The 25,659-nt window shown below is 47.5% G+C and overlaps 1 protein-coding gene across 5 annotated transcripts in view; it reads left to right on the forward strand.

Moving 5' to 3' along the window:
• LOC116942843 (mothers against decapentaplegic homolog 1-like) overlaps positions 1-25,659 on the forward strand; it is a 43,361-nt gene that overhangs the window by 13,038 nt on the left and 4,664 nt on the right. For 4 of the 5 annotated variants that reach the window (XM_032955198.2, XM_032955197.2, XM_032955199.2 and 1 more), the window contains exons 2-8: positions 6,690-6,794; positions 7,315-7,989; positions 9,402-9,573; positions 16,948-17,190; positions 20,836-20,946; positions 22,672-22,893; positions 23,926-24,182. In XM_032955198.2, the coding sequence (XP_032811089.1) occupies positions 7,762-7,989; positions 9,402-9,573; positions 16,948-17,190; positions 20,836-20,946; positions 22,672-22,893; positions 23,926-24,182 (1,233 nt within the window). In that variant the 5' untranslated portion in view covers positions 6,690-6,794; positions 7,315-7,761. The remainder of the gene's footprint in view (positions 1-6,689; positions 6,795-7,314; positions 7,990-9,401; positions 9,574-16,947; positions 17,191-20,835; positions 20,947-22,671; positions 22,894-23,925; positions 24,183-25,659) is intronic. The other variant, XM_076067497.1, reaches the window with a different exon arrangement.

A 25,659-nucleotide genomic window follows, 5' to 3' on the forward strand; every position in this document is an offset into this window, starting at 1 on the left:
TTTACTGAAACCTCTCTCGACCGCTTTGCACCTCCAATAGGTTTGGCTTTTACTGTACGTGTTAAAAACATGTCGTGTTTTCGCGTACATAAATATTGCAATATTTTTCGTACAAAAAAATAAATTATCACACTGCCAGTGCTGTTAACAGATCCAACCTTGATTTTATTTATATCCGCCTAGATACAAATTAATTTTGCAACATCAACGTTTAACTTAATAAAAAAATAATCTTCTCGCTATTGACAAAGGGGGTCCCCTCCATGAGTGTGGACAAATTAACTTTGCCTGCACTTTAAATGAAAGGATGGTTGGCGACGTGCAGACCTCTCGTTCACACCACCGTCGGTCGTAAAAAAAACAATCGCAAGGTGCTTAAAGTTAGCGTTTGCCTTTTAAAAACCACCTTTAGGAGCGGACGCAAGGTGGATGGGGGGAGGCAGGGTGGAGTCGTGCGGATCAGCTGGTAAACGCCTAAACGGTTCCACAAACACCTGCATCCGTCTCCTCGGGCCACCCACGTGTTTTTTTGGATAACATTGCCGTGACGTGCCCCTGCTGGGCGCTGGGAGCTGCCACACGGACGTTAGGCACAAGCCGACTTGGTGCCCCTTTGAGGCCTGGGATGTGCCGTGTGCCCCTGCTGTTTTAAGGCTCTTCTTGGTTTGCAGACAGGTGTTTTTGTCTGGGGGTTGGGGTGGGGGGCGAGGTGATGGCACGGATGTGATCGCCGCAGAACCGAAAGGACGGTTAGCATTGTGTCCCCTTCAGCTCCTCTGCTTCTGCTTTCATATGGCAAGGGGATGTCGGGTGCGGGGGGCGGACGCAACGGTTTGTATGGATGTCATAGTTGAATTTTAAGGTCCTACAACCAATCCAAGGTGGCAGTGGGTGCTGTATGGATTGCAGCGATACCGCCAGGGTGTGCGTGGATGGCCCGCTCTTCGGTGATGCGTTTGACAGTTTGGGCTTTACCACGGTCGAAGTTTGGCGATTCTTTGATTTTTCACTTATGGAACAACATGTACGCACATCTCCCGTGCTGCATGAGAGCGCGGTTCAGCTTGGTCCACAGTCATCGTAAGAGAGAATCCTGGTAGAGCCTCTGCTGACTTGACTCAAGTCCCCTGTGCTACCTAGAAACCAGTAAGGTTTTTCGATTGAAAGCTTTCGTGACTGCAAGGATTCATCTTCTTTGGTTATTTCGGTAAGGTCACGTAGAATGAGAATAAAATAATAAAATAACACAAAATTCTCACGACGTTTCGGCCACAACGCAAGCGTCCGTCTTCTGTCGTCCCGACAGGTCTGTACCTTTCACCTGAAGACGGCCGCTTGCGTTGTGGCCGAAACGTCGTGAGAATTTTATTGTGTTATTTTATTATTTTATTCTCATTCTACGTGACCTTACCGAAAGAACCAAAGAAGACAGTAAGGTTTTGTTTGCTCTGCAGAAAGTTGAGAATCCGTTTTGGCATCGTGTCATTTTGGAGAACGTTCGCAAGAGAGTAAGGTTTTTTTTCGGCGAGTTGCTTTTTTCGATTTAAAGAAACTATAGTTTTGCACTGAATGGACCACATTTGTGAGGTGGGTGGCTCTTGCCAATGGCATCTGGCAATACAGCGGCAACATTTGTTTAACAGGCTTGACTGCTGATGGGACCAGCCCAGAGGTTGCCCACTCGAAAAAAAATTCTCAAGTTCAACATTGGTCCGCTGTGTTCACAAGAAGATAACTCACACTTTACGTGAAAATAGATTGTGAGTCGTCTGTCTCATTGCAACAACAACGTGGGAAAAAGGGCCTTTTGCTGATTCACCAGGATAGCCTCACTGAGTCGTTTATGACTTTCAGATCGGGTCCAGTTTGGGATATTTGGCCACATGCTCAATATTTCAACATGTTGGAGGAAACTTAATAATCCAGAAACACACTTTACCTTGAAGGAATACTCAAATTGGTGGAATATTAAGCAGCTTGCTGTACTGCCATATACTGGCCACACTTTAGCGGTACATGTTATTAGTATCATGCACATGATTATCTATTGATCCACCAGCCCTATCTCCAGAGAAATAGATTTCAGAGAAACATCAGCACTCAAGGCGTTGACTTATTACATATATACATGAATAATAATGGTCATTTAACATTATCTAAATATATGATTAAGTTGATTATATATGTGGTTACAGTATGGTTAATAATAATTACTACATAATAATATTGTCGTTAAACATGATATCAACATTATAATTTTTATTTAGAAGGAGGAATCTGATGAGCCATGAAGCTATTTTTCAACAGATGTCCAGTATGAGCAGGTCGGCAAGTTACAAAATATAAATATATTATACAATTAGTTATATCAGTGTAGGTAATCATGATGATGACGACATAAGCACACGTAATAATTTGTCGTTTAACATAAGATAAATATACAATATCATTGGTTATATACATGTGGTTACAGTATAGTTAATAATAGTGACTGCATGATAATCACGAAATAACGTGCTATGTTCCCTCGCCGCCGAGTAGTTCTATGGTGCAATAATGATACTATAATGTGATTGGGAAAGCAAAACAAAGCGGAAAGTTTACCACCTCAGTGTTTTGTGCAAGTGTTTTTTTTGTATGGAGGGGGGGGGGGCGTGCGAGTGCCAGTGTTTTGGGGTGTTAGCCAGTGATGAGTAGATAAATGGGATCCCGTTTGGTCGATTGAGCGGCGGTGGCGGCGATAACGATATGTTTGGGTTTGAGAGAGCCCGCCACTTTAAGCTTGCCCCTCTGTTCAATCGTGTGACGCACATGTTTGTACGCGGGCATTGTGGAGCGTGGAAAATTGGCCCAAGTGTTGAAAGCATCGTGCAGTTAAACTACATAAAATATTTAGGGTGTGCATCTTGTGTGCCTGGGTGTGTGCGCGCGCACGTGTGTCTGTGTGTACGTGTTCTGTGTTGTTGATAAAAGCACTCACCCCCGCATTGCGCAAAGAGCCAAAGCTTTTTTGTTCACGTGATAACACATTTCCAACACTCGGATGATAAAACTTGTGAATTTGGCTGCTGCTCCGAACATAAGACATTTCAGATTGTGTCTTGTGTTGAGTGTGGATGAGTGGTGGTTCAGCGGTGCACGTCACAAAGCTCGGTGGAACATCATATCTAAACATAGGTCACATTAGCCTAACAATTGGTATCAAATTGGCCAAAGTTTTTCTAGTTTGCCTCGGCCTTAAAAAAAAAAAGAGTCCCCTGTTCAAGATGTCTGCTTTCCTCCAATTTGTAGAGATGGATGGCCCAGGTACGGCAACTCATCCCCACTGCCCCTCGCATCGCGTGCCCTTGAAATATGTGCTCACAAACATCGTTGTCAGCAAGCAAGTTGAAAGTGGGATGGGGTGGGGGGCCCGGAGGTGCTTGGGGGTTAGGTGGGTGGCTGTGCGATATTTTTCCTCCGGTTTGCGTGCATGCGTGCGTACGTGCGCGCGTGTAATAACATATTTATGCACGTTTTAGATATGTTGTGCAGCCGGTGGGCCTGCAAGGAAAGGGGCTATTGTTTGCCGAGCGAAGGCTGGCAAGCGAGGAAGAGAAGCGGGGGTGGCGGGCTAAATTCAGTGCTAAATTGAGCACGGCATTGCAGTGGGACAATGCGATGGCCGCGCGTGCAGAGGTGTGGCGGAGCGCACGGCCGCGCGCCCTCTTCCCCCCCCCCCGTGCCCCCCCTCCCCCACGCCCCGAGTCTATGAAAAGCGCCGTTTTCCTGTAGCACGCGCGTGTCAAGGCTGCCAAACTTGCGCTGGGAGGGGAAGGGGAGACAGGGATGGAAAACTGCCGTCGCACGTTGCGTGTGTGTGTGTGCGTGCGCGTGCTGTGTTTGTGCGTGCGTGTCTGATGATGCTCGTGTAGAGAGTGGTGGCGTGTGCAGTGGTTGGCGCACTGCACTACGTACCCAGCGGACCTGGGTTTGATTCCCTGCCACAGCTGGCATCACTGGCTAGTGTTATCTGAAACTGTTCTGGGCCTCCGCCAGGTTGACTCGACATGATAAGAGAACCCGGCGTGGGGGTAACGAAGGTGACCAACCACGTTGCCGTCCACACCATCCCCACATTCGATGTCCCCAGCCTTAATAGATGCTTATACCACTTGCCCCAAAGATGATACAAGGCCACATTGGGGTGGGGGGGGGATATTTGTCTTTGATCACGGTTGTTAGTGTGGGGGAGGGAAGCAGTGGTCTGTTTGTTAGCACTGCACTACGAGCCTGGTGAAATGTACATTAGATTCGTGACAAGTGGCATCTGAACATGTTTTTTTGGGGCCTCCCCGACCGAGGTCGCCTTCGCCTAAAATGAGTACCTGGCGCAGTTTCTAAATATTTTTATTTTTACAAACGGCAGCCTCGTGTGGTGCTGCTCACTTGTTCACACCACCCCCTTCGCATGCCGTGCTCGCCTAATAGGTACTTGCTTAACTGGCAGTTGGCCCAAAGCTGTGCGAGGGTAATCGGGTTTTGGGGATCTTTGTTTTTGTTTGGGGTGGTGATGCGGAATTTTGTGCATTGTGCTCTCGATCCTGGCGCCTGCGTTCTATTCCTGGTTATATAGGTAACATCTCTGTGACAAGTGCTATCGTGATTTGTCCTGGACCTCCCCGCGGGTGACTCGAGCCCAAATAGTTCAGTCTGTGTGAATATTCTCACCGAGGAGGCAAAAGCGACTGGCCTGGGTGATGACTACGCATACCCCTCTTGTGCCATGCTCTTAATAGGTGCCCTCTAACAGACTCTTAAAGGCCACGTGGGGAATCTTCATCTTTGAGATAGGGGAGAGTGGTGGAACAAATGGTGTGTTATAAGTTGCGTCACAATCTTAAGCTGGCTTGGCCGCCCCGCTAGGTTAACTCTGCCTTCAACAGTGATTTGTTCCAAACTGTTATTCGCTTCACCCTTGGAGATATTTATTATGTCCACGCACCACCTTTGTGCCTTGCCAGTCTTAATGGTGTAACCCTTATTCTAAATTCCAATCTCTGCTATGAAGAATTGTGTACACTTGATTTTAGAGGTTACTAATGTATATTTAGAAATGCATTGTGGGTGTTGATGTAAATCGATTTTGGGGCTTAATACATAAAGTAAAATTACTTCTGACATTCACAGTACACTTGGCGAATCGAGCGTGTGTGAATCCGTGTCTTGTTTGTTGCTCATTATTTTAATTTGTATAAATAATTAATTCTTTTTCTCGTTTACTATTTAGGCACCTAGAAGTGTTAAAACAAGTAAATATAACACTTTCAAAAAAATCGAATCGCAACCCCGTATCGTGACACTTTATTCAGTCATGCTGGCGTCGAATGTGTGTGTCCCCCTTTTAAAACACTAGCTTTATCTACCGCTGCTACCGACTTGTCTCTGCGGGTCTGTGAATGTGTTAGGGCTTATAAGCCTCTGATGCAGTAAGTTCAACCGTTGCAGTGCGCGCGGTGGTGGTGGTGGGGGGGGGGTCGGGTGGAGGCAGCAGTTTTTAAAAGCAGGAAGACATCTGGTCAGCAGGATATGGCTGATAGGAAGAGCTGGGCTTTGGAATGTTTCTGGCCGCGCACACTCGAAACCAACACTACCCCTCCTCCCTCTCTCCCCCCCCACACACCAACCTCATATGCGCCCGTCCCAAAAAAATGCACTTTCTCCCTCCTCAGTCGCCTTCCCCAGCCTTGGAACAACAGGTGCATGCACGCGTTCCTCGGTGACTAATGGCGAATGTGTAATTTCCGTTTGTCTCAGTCGGGCCTATTATGCGTGCATTCGCATGGGGTTTTGTGCCCCATGGGCCGAGTGCTAGTTGATGACGACGTTGGTGGTAACAGCCAGAGGGCGGGAATGTGTGCTTTTTTTTGCTGCGTTACACATCTCCGCTTGATCGGAGGTGGTGAGAAAACCCATATTGGTTGCCGTGTTGGCTCGTCGCGCAAATATCACCTTGACGCACCGCCGGTGACTTCGCTCGATAACATGGTCAGTTCGGAGCAAGTGTACTGCTGCGCAACCTGTGTAAACAGTGCGTAATAATTGTGGCATCTCTCTCCCATTTGCCCTCTTTTATTAAACCATCTGCACTATTTGCTGGCTTTCCTTGTGCTTATTGCCTTTTCCCCTCTGAGGCAGGGTGTGTGTGGTTTTGGGTGCGACGGTCCAAATCCCGCTTTTGGCGTTTAAATTCTACCTTGCGAAGTGTGCTCATAGCTGTGAAAGTCGGCTGGGTAACGGTGAAGGCCGCGTGTCATCGACTTAACTGCAGGCGTTTGTCCGCTAAGGTGGTCCCAAATTGGAAAATAACTGTAAACAAACCTCTGTACACAGGAGACATCTTGAGGTTCCTAAATAAAGTAAGGTTCTTTAAAATAGAACCGCTGTAGTTCTATACGTCCCTTTGTATATATATATATTTTTTTTTTACAAAGGGCAGCATCTTGAGCATGTTGCGCTTACCACACCGGCACTCTCTTGCTCCTCGCCGTCGTTAATATGCGCTCGCCCGACGACACTTGCCATTGTTCTTGGCACGCTTGCAGGTTTGTGCCTGAAATGACGTTCTCACACTGACCCCTGTTGCCGGTGTGTGGTGTGCGTGATGTGTGATGTGCGGTGCGCAATGCGATGTGCGTTGCGCCCTCCAGATAGGCGGGAGTCGAGACGTCGGCTGCTCCCTTCTTGTACCTGCCAACCCCCACACACGGTCCGGCTGAACCCTCGACGCAAACACCGGCTGGGGGGTGGAAGCGGTGAGGAAGGAAGCATTAGGACGTTGCGGGCACCCACTTCCTGCCCGCAAAGCGACCAATGCCGCTGTCGGGTTTTTTTTGTTTATGGTCACGTGTTTTGTATTTTTAAATTATTTTTTTTCTCTGTCATTGCCACCGTGGTGGGCTTGTAGAGTAGCCCCCGAGATGCGACCGATTGTAATTCGCGCCGCACATGCCAGGTGCACTCTCCACGTTGTCCTTGCCAGTGCTGAAAGCAAATTAAAGTAGTTGTTGGTGTGGATAATTTGTTTATCGACTTAAGCTGTTGCACGTTTTAAAATATTTACGTTTCATAATGCACGCTAATACGATTTGGACCAACATTTGCATTTTTTGAAAAAAATATATTTATTTTACTACCGCAACAGGTGCAACCGGGTTGGATTACAGCAGTGGAGGGAGGGTGGTTGTGGTGGGGGGTGGTGAAAATGGACTTCTGGAACTGAGCCTCTTTTCCTCCACTCTCTTCTACCCTGGTTTTCCTTTTTCTGCTCCGCAGTGCCAAGAACGCGAAGCCGTTGGAAACCTTCCAGCGACTTCGGACTTGAACTCCGCCGACACGAGACGGCCCTGTCTGGCGGCGTTCGACCGGGGACGAGAGCGTAACGCTAGCAGGGGCTGGCCTTCGAGCCCCGGGCGACTCGCGGATGAGACAGGGGGCGGGTTTTTTTTTTTTTTTTGCGCACGAGGCGCTGCCACCCGCCGCCATCCGCCGCTCGCGAACGGCGGCTCCGGTTGGAGACGCTCGGCGGATCGGGAGAACCGTTAGCGGAGACCGGCGAGGGGTCGGGGTCGGGTTCGCGTCTCCTGTGCATGGGAGTAAACGCACGCGGGTGGGACGAGCGGTGAGAGACCGAGCGGCGAGCGGGCGGGACGAAAGCGGCTTGCGGCAGAGCGAGCGGACCGAGGGGCCGAGCGAGGGACGATCGTTCCATCGGCGACAGCCATGTCGGTAGCCAGCCTCTTCTCGTTCACGAGCCCGGCCGTGAAGCGACTGCTCGGCTGGAAGCAGGGCGACGAGGAGGAGAAGTGGGCCGAGAAGGCGGTCGATTCGCTCGTGAAGAAGCTCAAGAAGAAGAAGGGCGCCCTGGAGGAGCTGGAGAAGGCGTTGAGCACGCCGGGGCAACCCAGCAAATGCGTCACAATCCCGCGCTCCCTCGACGGGCGCCTGCAGGTGATTCGCTCGGCAGCCGTGTGTGCAATGTGTGTAAAATGTGTGTACATGTGTGTGGGTTTCAGGGTCGACTCGGCCTCAAATGAGTACCTGGTACGGCGTGTAAATATCGCAGCTGGGGAGACAAAGGCGGTCGGGCGTGGTGCTGGCCACCCACCCCCTAATTGTGCCATGCCGGCCTTAATAGGTGCTCGCTAACAGCACTTGCTTCTACAGTCTGTTAAGGCTGTACCCGGGGGATCTTTGTATCTTTGTTGTTTCAGAGTGCACGCAATTATAAGCAGAACTCCCTTCTGCATCTCCACATATAAATAGAATGTGTATTGGTTCAGTGGCCGATTGGCTTCCCAGACCGATATTATCCTTGATAATTTAAGCAAGCAAACTCTGGACTGGTTTTCACCTTCTGGGTCCCTATCAGCAGATATTGGCTTGTTAAACAAATGCTGCTGGGTTACCAGGTGTTATTGGCGAAATACGGTTTTATTCTATCTGTCCTCCTCAGAACCACGTACTGACAGCTAAGCAAGTCTGACAGAGAAACGTAGTAATGACTTTCCTAAGTGTTTGCACTTAGGTGATGTTCTCACCTGTCTCTCGTTCGTTACCCGCAGCAAACTGTGCTTTAGATCTATTCATAGTCATCCTCTAATTTTATATATAAACGATCAAGAACTGTGGAGTCATACATGAGCCAATACAGTGTTACTCTTTGGTTCTTTCGGTAAAGTCACGTAGGTATAAAATAAATTTAATTAAATCACGACGTTTCGGAAGCAACACAAGCGTCCGTCATCAGTGTTAGGTTTATAAAGTCTTGCTGTAGACCTATATTTCAAGTTATGGTGTATACCCATACCTAGAGGTATATACAGTACATACTGCTTTGCTTTATACCATCTATTATTCTCTGACCAGAGTGGAACGGTATTTGTGAAATAACCCCCACAACCACACAGGGTGCCACGGTGGCGAGAAGTTAACAACCTCGCCTGATGTATAAGAGGTCTCGGGTTCGATCCCGACCCTGACACCTGTACATTTGGCCTTTGCATGTTCTCTCTGTCGCCGCGTGGATTTTTCTCCGGGTCCTCTGGTTTTTTTTCCCTTCATATTTAGAAACATGCGTTTACGATATTTGGCCGCGATAAATTTCCACACGATAAGCCACTGCGTTGAGCTATCATTTGTGGCCAGGTCACTTCTGAATAACAGCTATATAGCTCAGTGGGCCTTGACCTAGTGAAATAAAAAGTAGCTTTCCCTTTAGTTTGCACGGTTTGCGGGGAAGGCTCTAATTCAGCAGTCGATGGAGAGAAGGGCTGGTCTGCAGGACCCCAATGCTCATGTTGGTGGAGAGAGACCCCGTTATAACGCGTTGTCTACCCGAACCCTTGCCTATTTAATTTTAGGTGTCCCACCGGAAGGGCCTCCCACACGTCATCTACTGCCGCGTGTGGCGCTGGCCAGACCTGCAGAGCCACCACGAGCTCAAGCCTCTCGAGTGCTGCGAGTTTCCTTTTGGCTCTAAGCAGAAGGAGGTGTGCATCAACCCGTACCATTACAAGCGCGTCGAGAGCCCGGGTGAGTTTCCCCCCCTCAGCCCCCCACCCCCCATCGCCGGCGTTGGGTGTCCCCACGGACTTGTTATTATGCTCGTGAAGGCACGGTGATGCTTCGTTGCATAGGCGGCACGTCGGATGAGGCGTTTAGTTTAGATCTTTGTGTCCCTCCTAGGCTGCGCTTGTCCAACACATTGTTTGAGTATAAACCCAACGGGAAAAACCGATTCGTTGTTTATTTTGTAAGGTGCACAACTAGGCTGTGTGCATCAAGGCCGTCCAACATGAATTTGAGACTTTATTGAGAAACTGTCGTCTAAATTTGAAACACTTTAAAGGATTTGCTTTAACATAAAAAAAAACATTGCAACTGCAATTCTTGATTTATCCAAAAAATGTAACCATTCATATTATAGATAATACGATTGGGGTATATAGGTAGTATCATTCCATGGAAGTTAATTTTAGAATATACCTGCGTCAAACAAAGTAATAATCTCGATCGTGCGTTTAGACTGCCTCTAACGTCGTCCATTTTACACGTTTAGCTCGGAGCGAGTCTGGGCCAAGAAAAACACAATTTTTTGAGTCATCAATGACTAGTCAGAGCCCATCAACTCCACAAGAGAGCCTCGCGTAATCTCAGGTGGGAGCCTGCGGTATGAACCCCGGCATTCTCAGCGGTGCTGCCTCATCACTTCTTGCTTCGACACCGACGTATCCTTGGCCCCCTGAGTCACTCAGCCGCCTCTTGTTATAAGGATGATATTTTTAAGCAACGGAGGGAAAAGCTATGAATTTCAAAGCCCACGGCGGAGAGAATTGAGCTCTGCCGAGCGGAGTAGGCATTATGAGAGAGGGGGGGGAGCAGAGCGGCAGGTAAAATCGGCCGCGACTTCCCCCTTGGGCCAGGAGGAGCTCGGTGTTTCATCGCCTTGGCTGCTGGCCAGTAGCCAAACGGGTGGCGCCACGGGTTTTCCCGGCGGGGCTCTGGGTGGAGGGGGGTGGAGGTCCGTCTGTCTGTGTCTCGCAAGCAGTGCGGACACGGGACGATGCACTGCCCTAACCTGTCCTGGCTTGCCCACCTGGGCTGTGTGAGCCTCCGGTGATGGGTGGCTTCCTGGACCACTAGGTTGGCCTGCCCGTTCGCCAGCCTGCTCTTTGTGTCATTACATTACGTGCTGTCAGCGACTCGTTCACTGGCGTGATACCAATAATACCACGTTTATATTGCGATGAAGTACAACTGCCGTCCCGAGATGCTGTATACAGAAATGGTAGAAATATTTATTCAGTAGAGTAAAAGTTATAGTGTGCCTGGACTCGAACAGTGGCAGGGAGTCGAAGGCACAGATAGTAGGTACAAGTGAGTTCCAGACGAAGGAGGTAGCATAGGAAAATTAAGACCCGAATGAGCTCAAGCGCTTATTTGTTTTCTCGCTCGCTCACTCGCACTTAAATAATTCATCTGCTATTTCGATCTCCTACCCAACCTAATAACCGACAGAATAGCGGAGTATTTCAATGGATTATTATCACAGTGATTTCTTAATTTACTTAATGTTACATGGACTCATCACCAGTTTAATAATCAATCGGCTTATTTGCTCACTGCCTTACCAACTCACTGACAGACTTGTTCTTTGTTCCCTCGGGTTATTTTGCTGTCTGGATTACCAGCTCCCTTCCCACTCATTTTATCCCGCTGGTGCTATTGGCTACGTCATGAGACGAAGTGTCCTCTGAGATCTCTCGGAGCTCTCGGTGCAACCCCCCTCGTGTTAGGGAATGGCTTGTGGAATTGGATATCATAAAAGCTGGCTTTTTGAGATCCCTTCAAGTGACCTCTCCTCTACACAGTAGAGGGCAGCACTTTCCCACCCACTCTTGACGCTGATAGAAATGTTCATTGCGCTACAGTTCGACCAAAATGTTTAATTCTCGGAAGTGAAATCTATTCACATTAACCTTTTTCCCGTTCCGAGATGCCTGCAAGTTCATTACTGAATCTCGGAACGCGCAAGCGGTTAGCGTTTATTTGTTTTTTTTTAGGCATCGCGCCGCTGTTTATAAACAAATTGTACTCTCCGCAGAGAACTGCAGCGACATGACTGCACTCTGATAGCTGGTGCCAACCTGTGCCACACGCCCCCCCCGGCATGGCCATTTACTTCCGAATCTGAAGAACAACTGATCACGTACATCATGGGAAAAGGGTTAACTGCAGAACGGAGATAAAAGTTGACACATTTTTTTTGCGTGCATTCTATGGTGACCAAGCTGAAGCCATCAAAAATTTCGCCTAAGATCCCAGTTTAATTATCGCCAGTTTCCTGGATTAAAACCACGGGATCTCGGGGATGGTCACCTCAGCTCTCAGACCTCTGCGCCACCCTGGCCACCTCAAACCCGGCCTGCCCGACTTGCCAATCCACTTACGCCGTGATGCGCAGTTTCCACTCGAGTTGCTGACGCTTAACGCTTGCCGCCTTTACGGAATTGTTGGCTCACCCCACCTCATTAGCTCACGGGAACTTGGCTGGAGCACCCCCCCCCCCCCCCGCGTTCATGACCCGGGGTGCCGCAGGTGTAGGGCTGCCTCCCGTGTGTCACCGAGTGCTGTGTTTTGTCTGGTTTTGGCCCCACTGGTGAGTGGAGGAGTGAGCGGGGGGGGGAGTGGAGGGTGAGGAGAGTGGTTGTGGGGAGCAAAGGAGTTGTGATCGCGTCAGCCGAGGAGGACGTAGTTTGCTGATAGCGGGTGTCGCTCGCTTTCTGATGTCATCACCAGTGCAGCATTTTAATAATGAATGCCTTTTTGCAATAAACCGTGTGAATAATAGCAGTGGCTTTTGTACGCACATGTGAATCTGCTACAAAAATTGCTGCTACAATACTGAATTACTGATATTGTACCTACAGTGAAAAATGTAATGTAATTTATCCACAATAGCCTAAGTTGGATCTTGCCACTTTTTTTTAAGAGGCGTGCGTTGGAACAATTGGCCAATTCCCTTTTTTGAAGGCAGTGTTTTGTATGTTGGAGGGTGCACGATTCCCCGGAGAAAAGCCAATGTATGCCAGGGGATAACACTCTAAAGGACCACAGAGATGGAATCGTCAACCACCATTTGCATCTTCTGGGGGCACCTTACATTTCTAAAATGCTCATTTACAGGTGCACGCCGCTATGCCCCATTGAGATGAATTATCGCTTCCAAGAGACACCCGAGTTTTAACAATAGAAATTGTAAACAATTTTCTGAATTCATATTTCTGTAAGTAATAATAGACATGGCTATAATTGACACCGACTAGACTTGTTATTTGCGTTTGTCATTCAAAACAGCGGTGCCTATAGCCCGTACAGTTCAGCATGTGGCCAAATAGGGTAAAAAAAGAAGCAAGCATTTAAGTGCAATCTTATACGGTTGGCCGCTTCCATATCTGTGCAAAAGGCCTTGCATAATTTACAAAATGAGCGGGGAGTTGATACGGGATCGTAGCCAGAAAATCCGTGAGGTCACTCTGAGAAAGAAGCCTCTCTCCCAAATGACTTCCTGCTTATGGGCCGCTACACTATACCCTTATGTATAAATAATGACCCCCGTGGCCACGCAGTCCCCTGTCCCCCCCCCTCTCACCCCTTTTGTCTCACACAAACATCCAACAAAACGAATTGGTGTTATCCCCCTTTAATCCTTTCACTGCCGGGTAATTGCTGCTGCATAAAATATGAATGAGTTTCCCAACTTGGCCTTTTTGAAATTTAATTTCATTTCCTCCTGTTAAGCGTCTTGCCGGTGAAGGGCCCTCTGTGGTACAGTGCACCAGGTGCTGCCGCTGCGATTTAAAAAAAAAAGGTGCAGTTTGGCTGCAGGTTGGTGACGTTTTATGCTGCGTTTTGTGTTTAGATTGTTGTCCTCCCTCCCCGTACCTCGAATTAGCATGGTTGGCGACGTATAGTGCGAAGGAATTTGAACTTACATACACACATAACCGCTCCAAGACATATCCTCGATATGCTCACCTGATATTAAACACATGCTTCACAATTTACATTTTGCACTTTCAATGGATGTTGATATCTTTGGCGCGTCTTTTTTGCACTTGCCAAAATGTGTGAAGTGTTTCGTTTGCACAGTTCACGCGTTTCTGCTGTTTGAATGAGCCCAGATAATTCAAAATACTGTCTGCGTACACTGAGCCCGTTAGACCGGCCTGCTTAAACAGCAGCTGTTAATCACTGTGATGTGTGGTTTCGTGCGACCTTTGTGCCAGGCTTGCACATCGGGTTGTGTTGCTGCAGAAGATTGCTGGCTCTTTTAACTGTTACGCATAAACACGTGTAGCCAGCAATTTTACTGACATTGGGTCATTTAACAAAGTTGGAAATAATTACAAAACAAATTAAGCGTCGTCATTCCAGTGTCAAGACAAGGCTAAGTAAAATTCGTTGGCATTTTTGTCTTTGTTTTGTGCATTTCTGTGTGGGTTTTACAGTCCATATTTTTTTTTAACATTGCCTACTGCCCCTTATTTTTCTAGCAAGCTGCTTGCTTTCAGATGCCTCGTGCCAAGTTTGAACTCATTATCAATTTCCACCAGTCGCTGCAATTCAAAAAAGCCCCCTTGTCAAGGTCACTTGCGGAGATAAACCTGATCTTATCCCAGCCAACAGAGCGCAGAGTTCTTTCTCTGACCGTTCGCCCACACCCAGGGCTCTTCCTCTGCCGTGTAGTCTCGCTCGACCTTGATCGTCCCCTTCTACAAAAAAACACGACCATCTCCAACAACAAAGTGTCTCCCCCTGTCTGTTCATGCGTTATTACACAAAGTGGTGTCCGCTCTGATCTATAACAGAGCTCACCGTTTGATATGTGGTCCCCTGTCTGTTTGACGTTAAGAATCCTTGGCGCGGAAGCCCCTTTTAAGAGCCACCCCTAATTCCTGCCGCAGCTCTTTGTGAATTGTCCGTGTCTCTTCGTGAATCGCTCGGGTCTCTGGCTTCATGTCCAACCATTGACACAATTGGTCCAACAGTGAAAGACCTCTCATGTCTGCTGGATGATGTACATATTACAGCTACTTCTTTGCCCTGTTCCGTACAAATAGCTCGTTAAGATGACACCCAGTGACTAAACACGCCGACAGTGCACTGGTGCATTTTCTCCGTAAATGTTCAAAGAATGCCGCTGTGTGTTTCCAGCTTGTATGTTTTGGACGTTTTAGTTACTTTCTTTTACTGTGTATTTCAAGTGTTATGAATTAATCAATTACAAAAACACACTAAATGTGATTCATTAATTGCATTTGTTTTATATTTACCTTCCCCCAAATGGCAATGTCAAAACTGTAGCTTGCATAGTACTGAAAAACTCAATTGTAATGCTTCACATGTCGACCCTCTTTGTATGTCTGTGTGTATTTATCGGTATGTATGTTGAACTTATTTCGCACCCTACGTAGCCAACTGTGCTAATCAGAGGTGCTGGATGAGAGCCTCTCCCAATGCATGCGGGTCGTGGGGGTTATTTGACCATATTTCACCACACTGGTCAGTGCGGGTTAGAGAATGGAGGTTAGCATAGTACAGTACAACAATGGGTTTTGCTGCACTGCTCATTGCTGGCCACAATGGAGCCATGCAGCAGTCCCTCCCCCCCCCTGCTTTGTCCGTGGTGATCACCCACTCGAGCACTCTGCGATTTAATCACGACTTCCGAGGTCTGACCAGATTGCAAGCATTCTCGGTAATTTGGTCACGGGGCTAAATGCCATTAAAAAAAATTGTGCTCTAGTTCGTAATATTGGCATGTGGAGAACTTCACTCGGCACTGGTTTTACACAATGGTATTTGAAATTCTGAATATCTATTCGAATGCAGCCATTAAGAGTAAATACCCTCCCGACTTGTTTGTATGCTTTCAGCTTGCGCACAACCCCGCTTGTTGGGATACTTGGCGGTGGAATAAAAATCCGCTTGTGCTTGTTGCACAATTTGCGTGTGCGGTCTTTAGCGGCGTTTTTGTTTTTCGATTGGTTCTGAGGGGGTTGTCCTCGTTTTCTCTCGCAGCGCTTTGGATGCACTGGTACCTTCAGCTTAAGGGGAGTGCGGTAAATGGGCCACTGCCACAAGCTGTGCTGATGAGGTTTCATTCAAAGTGAAACCAGTGTAAAGGGGCCAATTTGTGCAACGTCCGCATAAAAAAATGGCCTCTGTGCCATCTCGAATTATTTGTCCTCTCACAGTAATTACTGGGAATTAAGCATTTCACGGCATTGAGCAAATCCTCGTGTTCAAGATACATGCGTTTGAATTGTTTACGCAAGATTCCAGTATTTATAACGTGGGAAAATGATATGAACAAATTTAAATATTACCTTTTGACTACTGCAGTGAACGAGACGGCACGGACGAGGACGGCGTTTGACACGGCACAAAAGAGGCACTGTGCAAATGAGATGAGAAAACTAAAAATGTGTTAATCCGATTGTGACCCAAAATTGTGATGTTTCATTCACTCTACCTCACCGCCAATTATGAAAAGTTGTTTTTGGTACACGAGGAATGGGGAGTTCCTGGAGAATGTCAGCCATCGGCCTTCTTGCTGTACTGCCATCTGCTGGCAACTGTCAAGTGTCAGTAGACGTACGGTGCGGGTGTGATGCATGCACGTCCATGGTATTGCGAACAATTCATGTTTCCCTAGTATTCGGAGTGAATCCCATGCAGCCAGTTAATGCCGAGAGTACTCGACCTTGGGGTGGTAATGAAATGGAAGTTGGCGTCCGGTGAGATGGCGCTGCGGTATAATACGGTGTACAGCTTGCGATTCGGGAAAAGTTCTGCATTCAAATCCAGTTCAGTGGGGGGGGGGGTGGGGGTCGACTCATCCAATGTCCCCCCTCTGCACAATAACACGAGTGAAGCACACTGGGAGGTCGGCAGTGCTGGTGTTTGTTAATACCTGCCCCACCATAATGGGGATTGTCCACCACTGGGACACCAATGTCACCCCACGACTGTTAGAACTGTGGAAGCCACTTCGATTCGTGACTTTAGCACCGAGTTTCGCGTGTCACCATTCACCCTGTCTTGCATATAACGCCTCGTGTGTATATATATACTGGGCCTTGTTTTTTTACGGACTCGTTCGTTCTCGTGTTCGTTCCAAAATCGCTTTACCCAAAGGAAACATTCGCACGTAATAAGTCAAAACAAACGTGCTGTTTGTTCCATTTGATTTCATGTTTCACGAGCGTGATCCATGTGAACTCGTGGAGCGTTGCATCACCTGCAGCAGTCCGCTGTAACCTAACCGTACGAGAGAGCCCGTTGAGCCAATCGGCCTGCTTGGCGTGAAACTTAACCACGCGCCCCCCTCGTTTCTTGCAGTGCTGCCGCCCGTTCTCGTGCCGCGCCACAGCGAGTTCAACCCCCAGCTCAGCATGATCCCGCAGTTCCGCAGCCTCACGACGAGCTTCAGCGAGCCCGCGGGAATGCACGGCGGGCCGGGCCACTTCCCCGAGTCGTTCCAGCAGCCCAACAGCAACCCGTTTGTGCACTCGCCCAGCAGCACGTCCAGCTACCCACAGTCGCCTGCAAGCTCGGGCCCCGGCAGCCCCTTCCAGATCCCCGGTGAGCCCCATGTCCCCCCCCACCCCCTGTGCTTGTATTGTCAACGGTAGTGGAAGGGTGTGAGGGCAGCTGTGTCTCTGTGTGTGTGTGATATGGAGAGTGGTAGTGTAGCGGTCGGCGCCGCTGCACTATGAAACCCGGCGACCCGAGTTCGATTCTCGCTCTCGGCCAGCACCAGTGGCGATTTATCTTAACTGGTCCTGGGCCTCCCTTAAGTCGACTCGGTCTCAAATGAGTAGCTGGTGCGGTGTGTAAATATCGCCATTATGGAGACAAAGGCGGCCGGGCGTGGTGTTGGCCACCCACCCCCTCGTGTGCCGTGCCGGTTTTCATAGGTGCTGCTCGCTAACGGCACTTACCCCTTCCCCCCCAACAGTGTTCAGGCTATACGGGGGGGGGGGGGCATACATTTGTCTTTGTGACATGCAATGTTTCTTTGTAGCCATTGATGCATCTTTTCATCTTGTTCTCCGCGAACTTTGTCCCACGAGCCCGCTCCACAGAGTATATCCTGAACTGAAAAATAGTTGCGAGCACATTTTTCCAGTCTGTTCCCACCAGTTCCCGCAGAAATGAGGTTTTGAATATTGTGGCCCCCACTCCCAGCGCAAGATGTTTGCTCTGAGGCAACATCTTGTTATGTTTTTTTGCCGTGCTTGTGTCTTTAACTTGTAGCCTCCACTCCCCCTACCCCACATCCCCCACCCTCCCTGTCTCTCCTCCCTGGCTCCTCCCCCCTTCTCTTGCCTATATGGCCTCTTGTTGCAGCAGCCCCTTTTGCCCACTTCAGCAATTGTTTCTTGATGTGGTTGTCCCACCTGATGACGGACGCTTGTGTTGCGCCCGAAACGTCGTGATTTAATGTATTTTATTTTATACCTACGTGACTTTACCGAAAGAACCAAAGAGTATGGATGCCTGCAGTCACGAGAACTTCAAATCTAGATTCAAATCTAGATTGATGCTTAGCAAGTCCTAGAAAGCATGGCATCCGCGAGCTTGTCTTGCCAACGGCAGTGGCTCGGCATAGCATTAGGCGTGAAGGCACCAGGAGCTGGTGTTTGTTTGTAATACTGCACTGGCTTGATGACATTGTTTAACACACGAGTTTATCATGTAAGCCAGAGACCCATTTCCCTCATGTATATGTACAACCCTTTTGTCAATCCGCTGCTGGATTAAGGCCTCCTGACGGCAAGATGTTAACTACCTCGCCTGGTATACAGGAGGTTGTGGATTCGATCCCTGATGTGTGTATATTTTAAATTAACAATTACTATTTTTTTTATTTTACCAGGTAAGGCCCACTGAACCATATATAGCTCTTTTTCATAATCGACCTGGCCACAATTAATAGGTCAGTGAAGTGGCTTATTGGGAAATTTATAGATGCCAAATACTCAACACATGTTGGAGTTTGCATGTCTGTGGTTATGAAGATTTTTCTCCGGCTCTTTCGATTTTCCCCTCCATATTTAGAATCAACATGTGTTTATGGAGTATTTGGCTGCTATACATTTCCACATGATGAGCCGCTTTGTTGAGCTATCAATTTGATAGCTTTGTTGAGTTATCAATTTGCGGCCAGGTCGCTTCTGGCCACAAATGAAAGCTCCGTGGGCCTTACATGGTATAATTAAAATAGTAGGAGTAGTAGTCATGCCATGCGGGTCAGGTCGTGGGAGTTATTCAACTTTGCTTTCACTACCATAGTCAGTGTAGGTTGGTGAAGGCAGGGAGCATAGATTAGAATCCAGAATACTTATTTATACTTGAGGAATCCATGAGCTATAAAGATCTTTTTCACAGATGTCCAGTCAGGGCTGGTAAGAAAGTTACAACAACAAACAAAACAAAAAACATGATGGTGCAAAATATAAGAAAAGTAAACAAAACGCACTAAAATAAAACTAAACCATCCTCCCAGGCAAAAAGCCCATTGAGGTTTTTAACTTATTGTTTCAGAAGCGACCTGGCCACAAATGATAGCTCAACAAAGTGGCCCATCATTTGGACATGTATAGCACCATAGTATTACAGTTACAGCTATTACCGCTGCCACACTGCTCCTTTGCTGCCCACCTTGTAGGCTATAAAGTAGTATTGAGCCTAAATAGTGCCTACTCTACTTTTCTTCTTCTTCTGTGATCTGAGATTTCGGATGATTGGGCATAGTGTCCCACTTACATATTCCCCGTTGTCAACTGCGTGAAACTCGGGATGGTATGATTTGGGTAGACCGTTAGAGACCTTTATTTTTCCTCAAGCCTGATCACAATTAACTGGAGCGATTAAAGCAGCTCGCTGTGCTGTGCCGATGAACACCATGATACGCGTGAACTGAAAATAATTTGTGGAAAATAATCACTCTGGATTACTGAACAGCGCTGTACTGAATTGATGGGTGGAACATTGCATGTAATTGCGGCAATATTTGGGGAAATATGTATTTATTTAATGGCGGTGTTATTTACGAGTGTTTTGAGTTTTAAAAAAAAATGTTTTTTGGGAAAAGGTTTTTTTGCTCTTGTTAAATGTCTAAACTTAAACTACATCTAAGTACATAGACGTACTTGAAATTCACAAACACCATTGATTATATCTTTCGGGCCTTAGCAAGTGGTGGAAATTCCTCACACTGGTGGGGATGGTTTATCTGCGAGTCCAACCTTGGCTATTAATTACATACGGTACACGTGTGAAATCATTGGTATAGAATAATGTACAGCCTTTTATAAATTCACTGCTGTTTAAATGCCTCGCCACAGCTGTTTGTGACCATCCTTCACCACGCTGGTCAGTGCAGGTGAGTGAAGGTGTGGCAGGGTGGGGGGGGGTACCCAAGATGGGTTCAGATGTAACTAATATTAACTGTGGCCACGAATTAAACTCGGGTCTTAAGGGTTCCACAGCGCTCTGCACGAACCAACGTGCCATCGCTTTACCACACGACCTGCTGCACCCATCCACAATTATTTCTATTAAATGTTTGTATCTTTTTATCTCGGTTATACTGTCTTGTTTCACTATCTAGTTTTGTCACAGTCGTTTTGGGCATGAGCCTAGGAGGAACATTTGGCATAAAATTTCGGATGATTAATCGTCCATTCTTCCACACGTGATTTGGTGCTTGTGTCGCCTGTATTCGAATCGGATTTTTAACACTGGTTATGTGCCTGCTAACTTAAACCAGGCTGGCGCACTGCGGTGGCGAAATGTTAACTCCCTCGCCTGGTATGCAGGTGGTCGTGGGTTCGATCCCAAACCTGAAGCTTGTATATTTGGAGTTTGCATGTTCTCCCTGTGGCCACGTGGATTTTCTCCTGATTTTTCCCTGCATATTTTAAAAATCAACGTGCGTTTTAAAGAGTATTTGCCTGCTGTTTGTATTTACACGCGATAAGCCACTTCGTTGAGCTATCATCTGTGGCCAGGTCGCTTCTGAAAAAAAAAAAAAAGAGCTGTAGAGCTCGGTGGGCTTTAAGCCGGTAAATAATACGAAAGTTTAGTTTGAGTTGAGTGTAGCTGACGGACGGTTGCGCGCCTGTTTTCCCTAGCGCGTTTCTGTGCAAGCATGTTGATCATCTGTCGCGACGTACGTAGCCAACTGCGCTCACCGGGGGTGCGTTTTTGCGGCGTGTACAGCGGACACGCCACCTCCAGCGTACGTGCCCCCCGAAGACCAGAACAGCCAGGACGGGAGTCAATCGATGGAGACCAGCACCACAATGGTCTCCACCTTGCCCAACACTGGTGGTACGGGCCCCCGCACGCCTACATTGATGTTTGCAGATGTCTGATTGTGCCTTCAAGCCGCTGTTGCATAAGAGGGGGATTAGTCTTTGTAAAGCGCAAGTGTGTAGGCATTCTGCTGCTGGGTCAGTCAATGTCTTTTTTTTATTTGAGTCAAGAGATTACATGAACCTATTGCGACACCTTAAATGTTAAATTTTTATTTAAAGCTTTCGTGACTGCAGTAATTCATATTCTTAGTTCTTTCGGTAAAGTCACGTTGAAGGGAAACAACAAAATAATAAAATATATATAAACATATATAAACATATATTATATAAACATATATAAACATATATTTTATTATTTTGTTGTTTCCCTTCAACGTGACTTTACCGAAAGAACTAAGAATACCTTAAATGTTGTTTTTTTTGTACGGTAGAACTGGGTTACGTAAAAATAATAGTTTTTAAGTAAACGGAGTATTTTTTTTGTTTGCATTTAACAAATATACTCTAAACGTGGCAATAATTTTTGTTTCATAAAATAAGGTTAATACAATAACGCGAATTGCACTTTTTAATCTTTAAATATGCAAGAAACCACTTCGGGAGGTCAAAGTGACTAATTTTGTCAAGTTGACGCAGTGGGGGAATTTCCCCCACTGCGTCAAATGTAAACAAATTGTTTGAGGACAACGGTGGAGGGGGAACATTGAACCAACCACGGCCTAATAAAAACACAGATAAGAGAGAGGTCTTTTGAAGTGTCACTTCATCTTCTGGGGAGTGTTCTCGCACACACGTGGTGGGCGTGCCTTGCTCGCGACGCCACCTCTGAATGGAAATGTTTTGGTCCTCCGCACGTACGCCCATTACCAAATCACTTGCAGTGCGGGGTGATCTCCTCTCAGCAGAGTTGAGCCTGGATCGTACGATTCCCACCCACGGCCAACACCAGTGACGATTGTCTGAACTGGTCCTGGGCCTCCCCTCGGTCGACTCGGCCTCGAATGAGTACCTGGTGCAGTGTGTAAATGTCACCACTGAGGAGAGAGGCGCCACGGCGTGGTGCTGTCCACCCACCCACGCCCTTGTGTGCCATGCCAGCTTTTATAGGCGCTTGCTAACAACACTTGCCCCGAACAGTCTGTCAAGGCTATATTACGGGGGATCTTTGTCTTTGTGGCACATGATGGTTAGCAGAGGGTGCTGCAGCAAACTCCCCATCTTCGCCAACGTGCCCTTACTTGCGTGATGATATATGGTTAAATAAAACCTTCGCATACATATATACACCTCCAGTTGTATATTTGTATGTATGGTGAACCTCTTTCGCACTTCATGTAGTTAACGCTGCTAATCGGAGGTGCGGGTGAAGGACAATAAACTTGACACAATTATCAATTCTCAAGAAATTTGTTTTCAGTCAAGATTTAAAATTGCATAGCTCTTGTGGCATCCTAATATTGGAAGGAAGAGCGTTCCCGAAGGCCGCAGAAGCGCATCTGAACGCTCTCGATGCAGTAACCGTCTTTACTCAACGGTGAGCCAAAAGCTGCTACTGGGATATTGCTTGCACAGAATAGAGTTTATAAGTGTGGATGTACTCGTGCAAATAAAATACCTTTTTAGGGGACTTCATGAGGGGGGGGGGGGGGGGGGGCCCATTGTTACCCAGCACAGCGAGGTGGTGCATTGTTCACTCCGGGTAAAAAAAAACCTCTTCGCCTTATTGTGACGCTCGTAGACCGGCAGCCCGTGACGTACGAGGAGCCCAAGCACTGGTGCTCCATCGTGTACTACGAGCTGACGAACCGCGTGGGCGAGGCCTTCCACGCCTCGTCCACCAGCGTGCTGGTCGACGGCTTCACCGACCCCTCCAACAACAAGAACCGATTCTGCCTGGGCCTCCTGTCACATGTCAACCGCAACTCGACCATCGAGAACACGCGCCGGCACATCGGCAAGGGTACGTCGCACCGCGCCACGTCGCCTGCTCTGGCAGAGCTGCCGGTGCATCGCTCGTTGTGGGTTAACTTGGGAAATCTCCTTTTGACTCGTGACGTCAGTATTGGAATTTGAACGTATTTTTTTTTTTTTTACTGGAGGAATCTGATGAGCTAAAAAGCCCTTTTCCACAGATGTCCACTAAGGGCGGTCCGAACGTTGCAACAACAAACACAATGCAAAAAGCACGTGACTTAGCGAAGTCGGAATGTTTAACTGCAAGCGAGGTGGCCCAGTTTGTGACTCGGTGCGGTCCCCCTCGCATTCCCACCGAGATGTCGGGGTTTGAATCCACGCTGCAACCCGTGACTTAACTGTGGCAAATTGATGGTCTTGGCCTGGGGTTATCAATGACTGCGAAATACAAACATTTTAAATTTGGGTTTTACCTAAATAGTGAGCGTATTCCAGTGCCGGGAATAAAGAGTGTGCAAACTAGACGGTGCAACTACCGTTGCGCTTAACCAGCAACAGATCAGAGCGCCCTCCACCCCAACCAGTCACTTGCAACAGTCCGTGCATCTGGTGCGGACACCCATTCATGCCTGTCCTGGATCAGGCCTGGCCAGGTGTTGCTACGGTACTATCTCACAAGAATAGATTCCTCCTGTGCCTCGCCTGTACTTGCAAACAAGACAACCGAAATCGATTCTTGAATGGCTGAGCGCAGGGTTTCGACAACCAAAATAATCGGGAGCCATTTTTTTCGAATTCTGTAAAAAAAAAAAAACTCTATTTCAAAAGAGACTCAATGCATGTGAACACGACAGACAGTGGTGCTTAAAACAAATAACATCACGAAGCAGTCATTAAAGAGCTGCGTGCGGCTCCGGGAGACACAGGTTGTATGTACGTATGTTGAACTTTTTTCATCACTGTACGTAGCTAACCGTGCTCATCGGAGGTTGCCAACTCCGAGACTAGTGACTCGAGGACTGTGAATACTCGACCGCTCACTGCCCCCCCCGCTTTGTGTACCCCGATCGTGTGACAGGCGTGCACCTGTACTATGTGGGCGGGGAGGTGTTCGCCGAGTGCCTGAGTGACAGCAGTATCTTCGTGCAGAGCCGCAACTGCAACTACCACCACGGTTTCCACCCGACCACCGTGTGCAAGATCCCCAGCGGCTGCAGCCTCAAGATCTTCAACAACCAGGAGTTTGCGGGCCTGTTGGCCGAGTCTGTGAACCACGGCTTCGAGGCCGTCTACGAGCTCACCAAGATGTGCATCATCCGCATGAGCTTCGTCAAGGTGGGCTGCCCCAGACCCCTTCCGCACAGAGCACTTTTACTGCCGTTTAACACGTAGGTTTTCATAACATGGGTTTTTTTTTTGGGGGGGTTAGATCGTGTAAATATAAATGTGTCGTTAAACCCGCCGCCACCACCTGACACAGCCGACTAGTAAGGGTTGTCACGTAAACAGAACATGTCAATTTGTTACTAGTACAGCACACCGGTGTGTTGGAGAGTAAAGCCCCACAACGTTTACAATCTGAGTACGACGTTTCGCCAGTAATGACAACCGGCATCATCAAGCGGCAGCCTGATGAAGCCAATTTGCCTAGCACAGTTCAAAAGGCCCCGAAATGCCAAGCTGGGGCACAATTGATTGTGTCGTATCGATAAGCGTTGATACATTTCTTGTGTTGAGCAAAGTTAGAATTTATTGGGGGACAAAAAAATATGCTTATCTGTCAACTTTGAAGTCTTGTATTTTTTCATTAAGGAAGCTTTCGTTCGATTTTAACAACCTCGGGGACATGTCGCTTCAGGATGCATTTACAAGATAGTTGTTTTTGGGTTGCATCTTTAAAAAAAAAACACAACAATAAAGAATATGCGGGTATACTTTCCTTTAGCAAAAAAAGTAATGGGCATGGCTGCGGGAGTTGAAATCTGCTTCTGTACAATAAAAAAAACTTTGCTGCTCCACACCGTGCGACACCTGGCTGTGTTTGCACGACTGCTGTGATCGGTTTTCAAATGTTCCTCCATGCTCTGAGCTCCGTAGACTGTAAACAGTTGCCGCAAAGTGTAAAAAACGATGCTCCTGTTCGTAGTCCCCCACTAGTGGTGGGACAGGTGAGCCCAAATCTCCTCCCCATCTTTAAACCCAAGAGTACCGAGTTGGGGATGTTTAGTCCGCAGAGTTGTTGTACCTCCACCTGCCTTGTACCCGGGGCTCTTTGTTCGGGTGCCACGGTGGCAAGGAGATGTTAACTACCTCGTCCGGTATACAAGGAGGTCGTGAGTTCGATCCCGACCCTGACACATTTATATTTGTAGTGTGCATGTTTTCACCGTGGTCGTGTGGATTTTTCTTCGGGTCTTACAGTTTTTTCCTCCGCATTTTAGAATCAACATGCGTTTAAAATATTTGGCTGCAATAAATGTCCACGTGATAAGCCACATCATTGGGCTATAATTTGTGGCCAGGTCGCTTCTGAAAAAGAGCTGCAGTGAGGGAAAAAAGTATTTGATCCCCTGCTGATTTTGTACGCTTGCCCACTGACAAAGAAATGATCAGTCTATAATTTTAATGGTAGGTTTATTTGAACAGTGAGAGACTGAATAACAACAAAACAATCCAGAAAAATGCATGTCAAAAATGTTATAAATTGATTTGCATTTTAATGAGGGAAATAAGTATTTGACCCCTCTGCAAAACATGGCTTAGTACTTGGTGGCAAAACCCTTGTTGGCAATCACAGAGGTCAGACGTTTCT

This window comes from Petromyzon marinus, chromosome 16 (assembly GCF_048934315.1).
Source record: "Petromyzon marinus isolate PM22_M1 ecotype Great Lakes invasive population chromosome 16, UKy_Petmar_22M1.pri1.0, whole genome shotgun sequence".
In the NCBI taxonomy this organism is placed as follows: Eukaryota; Metazoa; Chordata; class Hyperoartia; order Petromyzontiformes; family Petromyzontidae; genus Petromyzon; species Petromyzon marinus.